The 16381-nt window shown below is 34.4% G+C and overlaps 1 protein-coding gene across 3 annotated transcripts in view; it reads right to left on the minus strand.

Moving 5' to 3' along the window:
• Positions 1-4076: 4076 nt before the first annotated feature.
• The window catches only part of LOC125674845 (calcyphosin-2-like), a 30792-nt gene continuing 18487 nt past the window's right edge, over positions 4077-16381 (minus strand). For all 3 annotated transcript variants that reach the window (XM_048912157.2, XM_048912153.2, XM_056159872.1), the window contains exons 10-19: positions 15001-15096; positions 14528-14602; positions 14027-14119; positions 13318-13411; positions 12915-13033; positions 11634-11719; positions 11173-11327; positions 10449-10568; positions 8844-8940; positions 4077-6001 (exon numbers count right to left, since the gene is read on the minus strand). In XM_048912157.2, coding sequence (XP_048768114.2) covers positions 5826-6001; positions 8844-8940; positions 10449-10568; positions 11173-11327; positions 11634-11719; positions 12915-13033; positions 13318-13411; positions 14027-14119; positions 14528-14602; positions 15001-15096 — 1111 coding nt within the window. In that variant the 3' untranslated portion in view covers positions 4077-5825. The remainder of the gene's footprint in view (positions 6002-8843; positions 8941-10448; positions 10569-11172; positions 11328-11633; positions 11720-12914; positions 13034-13317; positions 13412-14026; positions 14120-14527; positions 14603-15000; positions 15097-16381) is intronic.

Raw genomic sequence — 16381 nt, forward strand, 5'->3', positions numbered from 1 at the left:
CAGTCATACCACTTTCATGAAATCTCACCTGGATTTCTCAAAGAAAACTTTCATATGTCGAAACTTTGACTTAAGGTGGAGATTTTACTCAAATTTTGACTGCTCAAATAAAAGAAAACTCAAACTTAAGTTTTAAAGAAATACAAGAATATTTGTCTGCATCATTAGTGTATACTTATGATGAAGATGTTGGACTTCCCACAACATCTATGACCCGAAAAAGACTTCACACTGTAATAATAGCCTTTATTTATCCAGGATGACACAAATTAGCATATAGCTAGTTCCCAGTGTGGTCCTGCAAAAAACTGAAAAAAGTGCGTACTGCTGCCAAAACTCTGAAAGTTTACCAAAAATAATCATATCTCTCTCTCTTGATAATTCACTGGTAGTCAAGATGGAATTTCGTACTTCTTTTGAATTGTCATGACCTAGACAGTTCTCTCCACATGTGCAAGATTTTTTAAATACTTTTTCTTTCAAACTCTACATGGCATTATATCCATTGCACGCTGTTTTCTGTGCAAAGGTTTTGCCAAATTTCCTTATTTTCTTCCCGAGATCCTCATTGTGAGCTCTGTCGATTGAATGTCTTATGTCCAAATCACTATTCTCCTCATCAATGGTGCAGATTCAGGAATTGATTTATGACGAGTTAGGAATTCGTCAATCAAGTTGTCTAAAGCTGGTATTAAAGCATGTAATTAGGTATATATTCGATTTGTATGATCTATTAATTTTTATATCAAAGTTTTGTTTTAAAAAAAATAGTGCACACAGTAAAAGATAAAGCATATAAAGAATCAGTATATCTACTCTACATTTTTTTTAGTATGTGTCATAATTTTTTGTTCTATATCACCAAACAATTTAAAATCCTGCATTAATATGCCAGTACAATGTATCATATATGTTGTTCATGCTACGAATTGTCATTTGAATCTTTTGCATTAGAAATATTTTATATTTTCTTTGACCAAATTTCACACAAAATGAAATAATTGTATTGAAATAATACATTTCCAGGTCGGAGCATATTTGCCAGCTGATATAATGCTGGAGCTATCTAATCAAAATTAAATCCTCAATGTTGGAGCAACAAATAATTTCGTTTCATTTTCAACATTTTAATGATCTATCTATAAATAACATGTTATAATGAATATTTTCCCTGCCACAGGTATATAACATTAAATATATAGGAAATCACACATCAACACTGGTAATGTCTTCGACCCTTTGAAATGGATAGGTATGAATGGCGAATAAATATTTTTATTAATAAAAACAAAACAGAAAAGACAACAGCCCCATACTGTATTTTTTATTATTATTATTTACTGGGTGTGTGTCAATACAAAATTAATGTGTAGAGTGATTAGGATATATTGGATTGTTAAAAAAATTGCCAATCTAATGCGTGTATTTGTTCATCTAATTCTTTTACTTTTGTTTTATGTTGATTTTAGAGTAGGCCTATTTCATAGTTATGAAAATCAGCTTTCTTTTGGCAACACCATATATTTAGTAATAACGTTTAAAATATATATATTTGGATTTTTAAATTGTGAATGGCTTTAACTACAGCAATTTTGAAGTGTATGTAAAATCAATTCAAAAGAAATCATTGTTTAAATTATGTGAAAAAATAATTCATTTGATAGAGTAACATCCTCTGAAAATTGATACTATAAATAATGCTTAGGCCAAAAGATATATATATATGTTGGCTTCCACTTTCCCTACCTACCCTAAAAATTTCTGCCGACCCTAACACATTTTTTTCCCATTCTCACAGATTTTGCAAATGTCATCACTACAACAAGAGTTTATTTATTTACTTATTTATCAAGTTATTTATTATGCACTAATACTAGACAGATTCCAAAACACAGAAACAGTTTTTGTTTACAGGAAAGTAAAGAAATGTATTGATTCATCATATAAATTTTATTTGATTACTAAATAATCACTTTATTTTATGCATAGTAGAATACTAAATCATTAGAAAATTATTCAACCTATAAAATAAAAAATTAAAAAATCACTGCATACCTACCGACCCTTAAAAATTTTGAGATGAAAGTGGAAACCAACATGTAGGCTCTATATATATATTTATTTATTTTTTTTGGCCTTAAGACTACATCTAATAATGTTTATATTACCTTTGAAAAATAAAATAATGAGTGAACTTAAAAATATAAATTATTAGAAAAAAAATTGCACTCCAAAAAAAAAATTAAAAAAATTGCACAGCCGCTAAGAGAATTGAACGCGGACCACCCGCATGACAGTCGAGAACGTTTTTTTTTTTTTTTGTTTTTTTTTTCTCTTTTTCGAGAACGTTACCTCACAACCAAGTTGACTTTGTGACCACTGGGGAGAAAATAAGATAAATTATATTAGGAAAAGAAGAATAGATAAAGGATTTAACTGTGGTCAAATCTTTTGATTAATAAACTTTATATTCAATAGTTCTATAAGTCTATCCATTGATTATGCATGTTTTCCCGTTCTTACACTTGCTCTACATCTTTTATCATCAACGCAATGTTCGGTGCCGCGCCGACATCACGTCGGTGCACATAATAACGTCTGTTTGTAAACATTAATTTAATACAAGACTAGGCCTATTGCAAATACTTTTAGTTTCCTTTCCATCGTCACCGACTGTGGTCTGTACATTGTTTACATCAGATTTATTATTTGCATCATGTCACTTATAGGCCTATACACACAAGCTGCTTACTGTAGACTCCTTGTTACGTAAGAATCATTTAGCCAGACTAGGCAAATGCTACCTTCCATGCAGAAAACGGATAATTTTTGGGGACACATGTGAAACACAATTTAAATGACTAATTAGGTGTTATTAAGCTAAATATAATACATTACCTGCCTATCCATGGCGTTTGCTGCATGGTATTTTCTCTGCTAAAAATTCTTCTTCTTTTTTCGCGTTGAGATTTTTTTTCGGTAACTGTCGGCTGTAACAACGTTACTTTTATGATCGATTGTGACGTTATTCTAAGCATGTCTCGAAGGGCCCTTTTCGCTTGACGCAACTCATATATATATATATATATATATATATATATATATATGCAGCTAATAATAGCTCTCTGTGAAATTCTTATGATTAAATTGATTGTCATTGTGATACCAACACTGTCATTAAACGAAAAATAAAAATGTATTCTGTTATCAATTATATGTAGCTGTATACCTTGCATTTATGACACCATAATCGTTTTTGTCGATTACTAAAAAAACTTATATTTCTAATGCTTATGTTGCCACCTTGACATCAGAAATTCCTAATAGAAGTACACAAAAACTGGCTAAAGTCATGACAAAATTATAATTTCAACAGTTTCAAAAAATTGTCATGCTATGAATATGCATGTATATAAATCAATTGTGGATATCTGGGAAATTGTTGTATAATTATACATCATAGAGAAAATGCCAGCTTAGGAGTTATATCCCTTGAAATCATTTTTACATCATTTGTATTTGTACATGTAAAAAAAAAAATTCAGTATCAAATAGTTTAAGGTTTTGTCTTTATTTTGCTCAGCGAATAAAACTCCTTAAAAAGATATATTTCTACCATGCACAAAGTTTAATCAAATAAAGATTTTGCAGAGACCTATAAGGTCACAAGAGGGTGGGACCTATCTTTAATAGGGAGATACAACACACCCCTAAAAAACTGTCAGGACTGAAAAATAAAATTTAGGATATTGATGATAAAATTGTAGTGTTGAAAATTTAAAACTTTACCTCATGGATTGATAAATAGCAAGTTTAGTATAAAATCAAGAGAGAAGATTAAAAACCCCGTAGGGCTTGACCACACACTAACCTACACATCGATTGTCATCCTAATGAACCTATAAATTGCAAGCCTAATTAACCTACATATTGCAAGCCTAATTAACCTATAGATTGCAAGCCTAATTAACCTATAGATTGCAAGCCTAATTAACCTATAGATTGTAAGCCTAATGCTTTAATCCTCTGAAATACCTATAATAGGCACAGGAAGATAATGAATTTCAAAAGAAAAAAACAATGCATTTCAAACTTTATTCGCATACAATTTGTAACAATTTCATTCCTCCTTAATAATCTCTTAAGACGGGTACCACATTCAATGAACATGAACATGTAGTCATAAAATCTAAAATTTCATGTTGCAACACCTTCATATATGAATCACAATCCTTTCATAAATATATACAAGTACATCATCTGATAGCTCTTCTCACATTTCATCAAAAACTTTCAATTCCTGACCATTATTATTTTTTTTTTTTCAACAACAATATGTTAACATTGTACGTTTTTCTGCAAATTTATCTAAGTCATATCTTTTGAACTACAGGTTTACCAAATAGAGATTTTATACTTTGCAATGTGAAAACTGAAGGTCAATGTCATCCGTCATCTCACATACACAATGTAAAACTTATACGGTACCAATTTTGATGCACCAGATGCGCATTTCGACAAATAATGTCTCTTCAGTGATGCTCAACCGAAATGTTTGAAATCCGAAATAACTATGAAGTTTTAGAGCTAAATATAGCCAAAAACAGCGTGCCAAAAAAGTGGAGCCAAATTCGTCCAAGGATAAGAGCTATGCACAAGAAATAAATACACAATATGACACATACATTGTATATTAACTTATTCATCAAAGTCAAGGTCAAATGCGCCACAACTGGACTTTGTAAACACTCTCGGACATAGTGTTTCCCAAACACATCTATGGTCGTTTCAACTTCTCCAGAAAAAAAAAAGAACTCAAGCATGGATTGGATACATCTACACTGTAAATGTAATCTAACTATAAAACCATTGCAATGACAAGATCATTCATTCTTCAGCAGTCAAAATCATACTATAAAAAGCGCTATGCTCCATGCCAGCGAAACCTGGGCACTGACCAAGCCAAATCTTCATCACCTACTGCACAATGACAGGACCATGATATAAAGACAGATCTGTAACATCAAAGCTTGAAGATATGGCCACTGCAGGTTCAACTGAATTGCTGGGGCGGCTTGGCATCAATGACCTTGACCTCAACTTAAGGGAAAGGAGACTCAGCTGGTATGGCCACGTTGTCAGATCCAGCAGTGCAGTCAAACGTGCAAACATACAAGTTCCTTGGAGATGTAGAGTTGGTCGGCCAATGCTCTCATGGAGAGAGCTGTCGGAGAAAGATCGTAGAGAATGGAAGCTCTCTACTGCCGACCCTCAAGACCAGAAAAAATGTAGATCTGAGGTGAGATCTGCCATGCGTGCAGCTAGCCACATACCTGGAAGGGGGCCCACTAGTGTGGACACTACCCGTAATTCTGTACAGAAATAAAAAAAAAAAGAACCGACAACAACAAACAACAAAGTTGTTACATTTAAGCCTTGAAGTAAATGACAACACAACAAAGACAAAGTTTTATAAAGGGATAATCGTCTTTTCATGATGTCCCTCGTTCAATACAATATGTCTCTCCTCAGTCCTGCTGCTTAAAGAGCAGTAAATCAAAGTCAAATTAAATAGCATTTAGCTATAAAACTTGGTCCCTAACATCCAACATTCTATATATCACTACATGTATAAGTAATTTCTCAGTTTACTTCAGCTGTTGTATTTTTTGTTTTCCTCTTCAATCTACATAATTTTGCAGGTCTATCTACCCGTCAAAGTCTTCTATAGTTTCGACTTAATTGATATAGAAACTACCTGGCTTCCATGACGATTAAAAAAATATGGAATTGACATTAACTCTAAGGAATTTCTAGATTTTTGTTCATACATTCCATGTATTGTGAAGAATGTTGATAAAATCTTCATCTGCCTCAATAGCGAGGCTTAGTCCTTCATAATATTCCTCGAACTCCACGAATGACACATTCTCCTGTCTGGATGATGCAGTGACGGCCTCTAGAAAGGCTTGGACTGGATTCATATCTGGAGTAACTCCCGCTGTAGAGAGGCCAAAAAATTATATCAATTATTGTCTAAATCTATAGAAAATAATGCATTCATAAACACATATTACATTTATGTCAGTGCAAGCATACATCATATGCATGTACAGTATATTATCATTCATATGAGAGTTATGAGATTGATCACTGTTTGTTATCTTCACCTTGCATACATGTAAATTACATTGCATATGTTTGTATGTATCTTATACTTACTTGATTAATTAAGCATTAAAAATATAGATGTATTTCTAAAAACACAAACAAATAGAAAATTGTCAATCTGCGAATGACATTTATTCATATTATACAAGATTTCCATCACATTGATAGCAAAACTAAAGGATGAAAGGTTAAGATAACAAACAGTGATCAATGGCATAACTCCTATAAGCAATACAAAATAGATAGTTAGGCAAACACAGACCCCTGGACACACCAGAGGTGGGATCAGGTGCCTAGGAGGAGTAAGCATCCCCTGTTGACCGGTCACACCTGACATAAGCCCAATATACAGGATACTGTTCTATCTGACAGAAAAACACCCGACTGGTATCTATTCATGATTTATGTTTCCATTTCTTTTCATGCACGAATTTTTGCTAGATCAATCTGAATGATAAAATATATAAGATTTATGAAAAATACTACACAATGTACAAGTCTTAATTACAATTGAGAAGTATTAGTAAGTAGTAATTCTTATACAATGTACAGTCAATATGTATTGTTTATTTTGATTAACTTAAAATGTAAATTAATGGAGGTTTGTGGCAGTTAAATTGATGAGCACGATGAGACACCATTAAAGCTTTCCATTGTGACATCAGAGAAGAATGATGAACAGCCAAAACTAATATTAACATTTGTTGATAGATTTCAATTTAAAAAATGAACAAATTAACCGAAAAATGTTCAGCAAAAATACTGATATTTGCATAATACAAGGCCACCTTTAAAAAATTGTTTACTTGCTCTCTCCCAACCCAGCATTAAAATAAGGAACATGTAGGTTTTTTGAAAAAAAATTCTTTTTTTAAAGAATGTTTTTAACAATGTTAATTCAAGTCTTGCAAAATTAATCAAAAAACAATGTTGTTGCTGGCATATCTGCCATTTTGAATTAGTGTCGGTTTGGAAACTCAAAGAAATCAAAAGCCAATCACAGGGCTGCTCAAAAGTTGCCAGTCCTATTCAAAATGTGCTTGTCCTGATTGTTAGTTTTGTGGTGCTTATCATGTTACCCAAAAGAATTTACTAATAAAGCTGCCTTTAAAAATTAGCCCAATTGCCAGGCTGTCACGTAAAATTTTGTCCATTACTGTCTGAGAAATAAAATGTAAATTCCAACCCTGCCAGAAACTTCTCATTATGTGGTCTTATACAAGGGCGTCAGCAAAGGGGCGGCAGTCGCCACCCCAATAATTTAGCAAAAAAATATAGATATAAGAACAAAATTAGAAAATTTGTAACCATTACAGCAACATCTTTTCATTGGAAAGGCGAGTACAATGTACGGCGACAATCTGTGGTCAATGTATTCTGTTTAGAGAAGTGGACAGGTAGTCTACGTAGGCTATGCCTGTCCACTTCTCTACAGAGAAAATTGTCAATGGAGCAGCTAAGTGTGAAAGCTATTGTTTACACACAGATGGGATGTACATATACATGTATACCTCTATACATGCACCTGTACCTGACAGATGTAAACAATAAATGGGGCCAGGTATAAAGTATGCTTCATTGCTAGAAATTGTTCATTGTCTAACAATAATTGGTTGATCGATGTTTGGAAACTTGTAAGTCAATTGAAAAAATTACGAAAAATATTACAATGTAATATAAACATCTATCAAATTTAAAGGTAAATACTAAAAATTAATTAAAATCACTGTCTAAAACAATTAGTTGAGATTTAGTTGAGATTTTTTTGTACCTTTGTCACACATATTGAATTTTTTTTTCTTCAATAAATTCAGGAATTAATAAGTATTAATCAACCGGTTGATTTTAAATTTCCTAAGGCGTTGTTTCAGCAAGAAGAATCCAGAACTGCATGCTTTTAACCTTTCTTGGTTTAAACCATACGCATGGTTACATTATGACAAAGTACAACTGTAACTATATCAAAATATATTCTTTTATCTACTCTTTCATATTTTAAAACAAAACAAATCTTAAATGTATTGCAAGTATTGAAATCGCCGGTTCATATACATTAATTACATCATATGTACACTAATCCGATATTTGTGAGAATGATATTTTTCAATCTTGAAAATTTGTCTTATTTTTCAGGCAAAAGATCTAGCTTATTAGTATAATAACTTTGCTTTTTGTGGGGTTGTGTCTTTAAAGACATTGACAGAATGGGAAAAAATATCAAGATTCGGGTAGAAATCTGAATTCGTTTCAAAGCACGTTAGTTAAGACCCCCCTTTCGATTCAGTACACCTCCCCAATATCAAATACCCTGTCATATAAGTCAAGAGTTTTAATGATCAAGTAGTCGTAGATCTAAAATTAAAACTGGTGTCAATGGGTTGAGAAGATTCAGGAATGCTGAAAAAAATTAATCATTTCTCGGAGGCCAATAAAAGTTTTCAGTCGAGCCGCTTTCTGTCAATCAGTCAGGAGAGGACAAACGGACAATTTTTTCAGGTGGCCCATTGAGAATGAATTTGAGGTTGTTGGGGATGGGTTAACTGTCACAAACATCTGTTTCACCAGCTCCAATAAAGCCTTGTCAGTAAAACTCAGTTAGTGACTGTTAAACCTGCATTAATGACTTCCAATCTAAAGAAAGAAGCGAGTTATACTCCCTCTTAGTCCCATACCTGCTTGTGGGGGTGGACGGAATTTCCGGTTGAAGTACTTCCTGATGTCAGTCACAGTCACTCTACCACTTTTACTGGAGTCCAATTTTTTGAAGGCCTGAAGTAAATCAAAAAATTAATTCTTTTTATCTAATGCTGCTTGTAAGTTGATCTTTGTAATGAACTACCCCAATTTGCATCTAATTTCACTTAAATTGAAGACTTTTCAGAATAAGTCACACCATTTTTTTTCTAGATACAACATAGATTGAATGAATTAAACTTTACTGGTGACTAGAGATTGTTTTTATGAAAAACAAAATGTCCCCCCCATTTCCCCAAATTGGCAGTGCTCCAAATTAAACCTTCTCCCCTTAATGTACTGCATGGTATGGAGGAGAAAGCATGAGCAGGAACATAGATATTATGAACTCCAATAAGCCATATAGGAGAAGTGTTCACAAACTATATTTTACACCCTCCATCTCTCAGATCCACTAAGGATAACAATTGGATCCTCCTGTCCCTACAATATGAATATCTGCAAATGGCATTAAAGTATTAAACAAAATTTCAAGTTTATCGGATAAGCCATATAGGAGAAGTGTTCACAACTATTTTAACATCCTCCACCCCTCTTCGATCCACTATAACTTTGAGGAAAATATTTGAATCCTCCCATCCCAACAATATGCACATCTACAAATGCCAATGAAGCATTCTACAAAGTTTCAAGTCTATCCGATAAGCCATATAGGAGGAGAAGTGTTTACAAGATTTTGTGAAAGACAGACAGATGGACGGACAGACAGAAAGAACAAAAACAATATGTCTCCCCCTGGAAGAAGGGAGACATAATTAGTAGGATTATCTACAGAAAAATCTTTTGGAAATTGTATTATATACATGTAATATTGTGTAATCTGTCTGAGAAGTTAAATCAAAGAGACTGAATTCATAACTTTTAAGAAAATCTTTGTCCTTCCCAACTTGATGCATTTAGTAATCAAACATCCCAATAAAAACTCTGTACTATCAGAATGTCTGAGTCTCATCCTTATAACTCTGTACTATCAGAATGTCTGAGTCTCATTCTTATAACTCTGTACTATCAGAATGTCTGAGTCTCATCCTTATAACTCTGTACTATCAGAATGTCCGAGTCTCATTCTTATAACTCTGTACTATCAGAATGTCTGAGTATCATTCTTATAACTCTGTACTATCAGAATGTCCGAGTCTCATTCTTATAACTCTGTACTATCAGATTGTCTGAGTATCATTCTTATAACTCTGTACTATCAGAATGTCTGAGTATCATTCTTATAACTCTGTACTATCAGAATGTCTGAGTATCATTCTTATAACTCTGTACTATCAGAATGTCCGAGTCTCATTCTTATAACTCTGTACTATCAGATTGTCTGAGTATCATTCTTATAACTCTGTACTATCAGAATGTCTGAGTATCATTCTTAAGATTCTGTACTATCAGAATGTCTGAGTATCATTCTTAAGATTCTGTACTATCAGAATGTCGGAGTATCATTCTTAGGACTCTGTTTCAGACTGCAGTGTAAGTAACATGTTTCGTTCTGAATTTCCAAGAAATGACAGGTGACTCACCTTTCTGACCTTTGACTTGCGGTACTCGTTCATCTGACCCAGGACTTCCCTCATATACAAACTGTAATCTAGTTCTCCCTTTTCATCAACATCTAATGCTTCAAATATGGCATCTAGTAACTACAATAATAAACATTCATATGTAACACACAACAACTACAATGAATTTATTTCACCCCAACCGAGCCCAATAAATAAAATAAATGTTTATTCGGTATATATATACAAACATACATACATAAATACCAAGGATAACCCATGAAAGCTCGAAAGCTTATTTCCAATGGGGTCCTTTGATGCACGGATGTTTGCGCTAGGGTGTCATTTAGGTGGGAGGAAAGCGGAGTAACCGGAGGAAACCCACGTGTCCGAGCGGCCGACCGCCATACCCTCTCACATACAACCACTGCCGATCATGGGGATCAAACTCGGGTTGCAATGATGAGAAGCGAGAGCGCTACCTCTGCGCTACCCAGACACCGGTACCCTTTTCATTAACTGTTCTGATACCAATGTTGTACTTTGAAAGTTTTCCATCATGATAACACTTTTGTTCAACAACTTCCTTCATATGTTGCATTTACAATACATGTATTATTCTATAAAATCATTGTATATTTGTTTCCCCGAGTTGAAAAAATTATTTCCTTAAGAATTCATTGTCTGAATGCATCATATCCAATTCTGTGTGTGAATCAGTCAGAAGTAAAAGTATCCTCGCTACCTCCGGGTCCAGATCTATGTGGTAGGTGAACAGCCCTTTCTCCAGCTGGAATCTGTACATTACAGCGTCTCCCCGCTCGTCCCTCTCTCTGTAGTAACGACCCAGTCCCGTGTATGTCTTTATACCACGCCTCTTGATTTTCTCCTGAACCTCAGCTGAAAAAAAATGTTGACAATGTTCTGAATGGAAAAAGACCCTGGTTTCATCAATATTCAGGCACTATAAGAATTGTTGCAGTCAGGGCACTATATGAATTGTTGTACTCAGGGCACTATATGAATTGTAGTCAGGGCACTATAAGAATTGTTGTAGTCAGGGCACTATATGAATTGTAGTCAGGGCACTATATGAATTGTTGTCGTCAGGGCACTATATGTATTGAATTGTTGTCGTTTGAGGATTATAAGAACAGCTTTTGTGACAGCAGGGGCTCTGTATAGCATGAAATAGAAATCTTTTACCTTGTACCATTGCCACTGTTTTCAGTAAATCTGTGTCACTGGACTTCTGAAGGCCTTGCCTGTAGGTGGTGGGCATGTCATGTGCACTACAAAGTATTTACATATCTCTCAGTGTACACAAAACACTCACTCTACTTAACTCACCAGAGATAGGTTTGTAACAAGATAGAAAGAATTCACAGCAAATCAAGTCCTGAATGAGAAGACCAACACCAAATCAAGTCCTGAATGAGAAGACCAACACCAAATCAAGTCCTGAATGAGAAGACCAACACCAAATACCTGTACAATTATATCTACATTACTCATATAACAAAAGTGTGTGTGTGTGTGTGTGTGTGTATTCTACATGTATCTAAAACACACCCCCAAATCCCCAGTTAGAGTTGATACAACATTGTAACACCACAAAATTGTTAACATTATCCCATAGCCTTCAAAGAATCACATTGATTGTGTGGTACACTCCCGCGAGTCAAAGAATTACATTTTGATTGTATGGTATACCACAGTGAGTCAAAGAATCACATTGATTGTGTGGTATACCCCCGCGAGTCAAAGAAACACATTGATTGTATGGTATAGCCGCGTGAGTCAAAGAATCACATTGATTGTGTGGTATACCCCCGCGAGTCAAAGAATCACATTGATTGTGTGGTATACCCCCACGAGTCAAATAATCACATTGATTGTGTGGTATACCCCCGCGAGTCAAAGAAACACATTGATTGTATGGTATAGCCGCGCGAATCAAAGAATCACATTGATTGTGTGGTATACCCCCGCGAGTCAAAGAATCACATTGATTGTGTGGTACACCCCCGCGAGTCAAAGAATCACATTGATTGTGTGGTACACCCGCGTGAGTCAAAGAATCACATTGATTGTGTGGTATACCCCCGCGAGTCAAAGAATCACATTGATTGTGTGGTATACCCTGCGAGTCAAAGAATCACATTGATTGTGTGGTACACCCGCGCGAGTCAAAGAATCACAGAATCACATTGATTGTATGGTATAGCCACGCGAGTCAAAGAATCACATTGATTGTGTGGTATACCCCCACGAGTATATCTGTGACTGTGATATCTTACTGAAAACAAAGGCTCTAAAATTCTGATGTTTTCTTTCAAATACAGTAAGTTCTTATCTTGCATAGTTCAAACACGATTGTCAAGATTAAAGTTGCAGACAGACAGACCAAATATATTATCTCCCCTTCCACCCATCCTCGTGGGTCATCAAACCAAAGGGAGACAAACATTGTGACTGTCTACGTACACAAGTTCTTGTTTGGCTGCCTGATCTACATCGGTTATTCTGAAGTAGACATGGTCCACTTTCTTCATCGAGTCCGGTAGAGAGTGCTGGTTTTCTGTGGAGATGATCAGGTTTGCTCCCTATAACAGTTTTTGGTGCAATTAATCTTAGTGTAATTAATTTTTACAGGAACCAAGTTGTAAAAATAATGTTATTTGAATTTCTTTATTTTCTAAAAATTTACATCACTGTATTCTAAGCTAAGAATAATAAGTATGTTTTTTGACTTGCATCTGAGTGACTCATTTATAGAACAAAATACTCCTTAATGAAATCTATTTCAAGTATTTCACATGTATATAAGTATAATCGTAAATATGTAATTTCAGGTATGGTAATGAAATAAAAATTAATAAGTACTTACAGAATAAATATCAAACAGTGAGTATGCCTCGCCCCTCCGGCTGCCAGTCAGTACCTGATATTTTCCCCTCTTTATAAATGGTGAAGCCTTGGCACTGGAAAATATAACATGCATTCTGTTGAACAGAATAAAATGAAATGGGTGGGGCTTAAAAATCTAAATTCAAAATAGTACAAACTATCTTAGAGAGAGGCACTTAAGTACTACTCGACAGGACAGAGGCTACATATGAGTCAAATAAGGAATATCACGATCTAGTTTGTAGGGTATGTGAGGTGATTACCTGCAATGGAAACTGATTATTTGAATATAAATTAAATAAATTATCACGTTTTCCATTGTAGTTACAGTACATAAAATCATCTCCTTAGACCAAACAAGCTAGGTGACTTCTTATATTTGAAATAAATATATAAAATCAACATATTAAAAACACTGCCTCATAGAAATTGAAATCCATGTTGATTTTATTTTGCATGAACTGAGAAATTTACATCCAGTTGTAAGTAGTGCGGAAATTAACACATTAGAGCTTCAAAGGGTTATCCCAGAGAAACAGTCGGAAATATAAATATAGGTATATGTTGATTTGTCCTGACCTGCTTTGTAGTTCTAGTTTTTGTGTATTCATGCAGATCTTCATTTGAACTTAATGCTAACGACTTAAATTAACAGCACTGCATGATAAAATTAATCAAATACACCATACCTTTTACCAAACTGTCTGAATTCATATATTGTGAGTGTGTTGTCTATATGGAAATAAAAACCAGTCAATTCTCTCAGTGCATCATGTCCATTTCTAAAAACAGATATAAATGAAACTGACATACACAAGGTAGAGGACTTAAATGTGTCACATGCATTCAGAGTTTCATTTTGTTTCATTACTTGTCTCTTTATCAAGCAGGTTGAATTTTATTGACAATACAGACAATGGGTATAGTATTTTAATTGTAGCAATTTGAAGGCTTTATGACCATTGAAAATGTCTTTGGATTATTAATAGATGACAGTACATTTTACTGTTCAGACTGATAAGATTTTATATATGACTGGTATAAGCAAATAGTGGGACACTGGGTCCTTTAAGCTTCTATTTTTAGAAAACCTTACGTAATCGAAATGTATATATCAAAGATGAAAGGAGTAAAATGATCAGTTCTGACAGTTTATTGAGAGAGAGAGAGAAGAAGAGAGAGTCTCATACCTTGTAAGAATTCTAGCACCAAATCGAACTCGTTTTGACAATAAATTCTCTGTGGCAGTGGCACTGGTTCTAACCCTGGTGAGAAATTAACAAAACATTCAATTACATGATAACTAATCTATCCATTTAATGTATACATGTATTTCATCTGCATGAATTATATATATCATAATTTTAAAATATTTACTACAGTTTCATAGAATGTTGAAGGTGTCAATTTGTGAAGAAGAAAAATAGTTTAATTCGCTGATATGTAATTTAATGATAGCAACTCTATGTCCTTTTGCTTGGTCAAACTTGTACATGTAGGTCAATGATCAATTAGTTTTAAAAACAAGGAAAATTAATGAAACCTACACAATATCTAAATTTTCTCCTACTTTTATTCAGTTCTGACTATTTGGAAGTTGCACATTATCTATTTATAAACCAACCATTGGACTAGAGTCACAATAATAATTTGTCATTCTCACCTGGAGTCATGTAGATATCGGTTACTTCCCCTTGCTCGTCTTGAATCATACGTAACAGGTGTTCGTATATTCTGTTCAGGATCACTTATAACAGCCCTGAAAAGGTCCAGATACCAACAATAACTTATAACAGCCCTGAAAAGGTCCAGATACCAACAACAAGAGGCCCAGGGGCCTTATAGGTCACCTGAGTATCATGTTACAACCTTCCAATGTTTGAATTAGGTTTGTGTTTAAATATAAGAATTTTACTTTTGGATGGAAGAAACATTGAATAGCTATGTGGTCATGAAGTACATGTGTCATTTTTATGTTCAATCAATAATCCTTTTTAAAAAACCTAGGTCTGAGACATCATAAAGAAAAGGGTTATTTACTCCTTAGATAAAACCAATATAAGAAGATTTTCAAAGAATTTCTACATTTTCACTATATGACCAATAGAGCCCCACCCTAACACAAGAACCCCTGCCCCAGGGGCCAAGAATTTAAACAATTTTGGTAGAGGGCTCAATGCTCATTATAATTATGCCCACAGTTTGGCTTCTTGATGTCCAGGAGTAAAGAAGAAGATTTTTTTAAATTACACTCATTTTGATGGTTTTTGCCCCACCCCTCAGGCCCCAGGGTGGCAGGGACCACGAATTTCACAATTTTTGTTCCCCTCCACCCACAGATGCTATATGCCAAAATTGGTTGAAATTGGTTCAGGGGTTTCAGAGAAGAAGCTGAAAATGTTCAAATGTTAACGCACGACGACGGACAAAAACAGAAGATTTTCAAAGAAATATTGCATTTTCACTATATAATCAATCAGCCCCGCCTTTGCACCAGAACCCCTGACCCAGGGGCCATAAATTTCAGTTTTGAAAGAAGCATCCTTGATCATCATTATCATACTATTAGTTTGTCTACTTAATACCCAGCAGCAGAGGAGAAGATTTTCAAAGAAATAAAATGCATTTTCACTATATGATCAATAGGACCCCACCCTAATACCAGAACCCCTGACCCAGGGGCCATGAATTTCACAATTTTGAAAGAGGCATCCTTGCTCATCATAATCATGCTATTGGTTTGTCTACTTAATACCCAAGGACAGAGAAGAAGATTTTCAAAGAAATAATGCATTTTCACTATATGACTTATAGAGCCCCACCCTAGCACCAGAACCCCTGATCCAGGGGCCATGAATTTCACAATTTTTAAAGAGGCATCCTTGCTCATCATTACCATGCTATTAGTTTGTCTACTTAATACCCAGAGACAGAGAAGATTTTCAAAGAATTTCTACATTTTCACTATATGACCAATAGAGCCCCACCCTAACATACCAGAACCTCTGATCCAGGGGCCATGAATTTCATAATTTTTAAAGAGG

The sequence above is a fragment of the Ostrea edulis genome, chromosome 3 (assembly GCF_947568905.1).
Source record: "Ostrea edulis chromosome 3, xbOstEdul1.1, whole genome shotgun sequence".
NCBI lineage: Eukaryota > Metazoa > Mollusca > Bivalvia > Ostreida > Ostreidae > Ostrea > Ostrea edulis.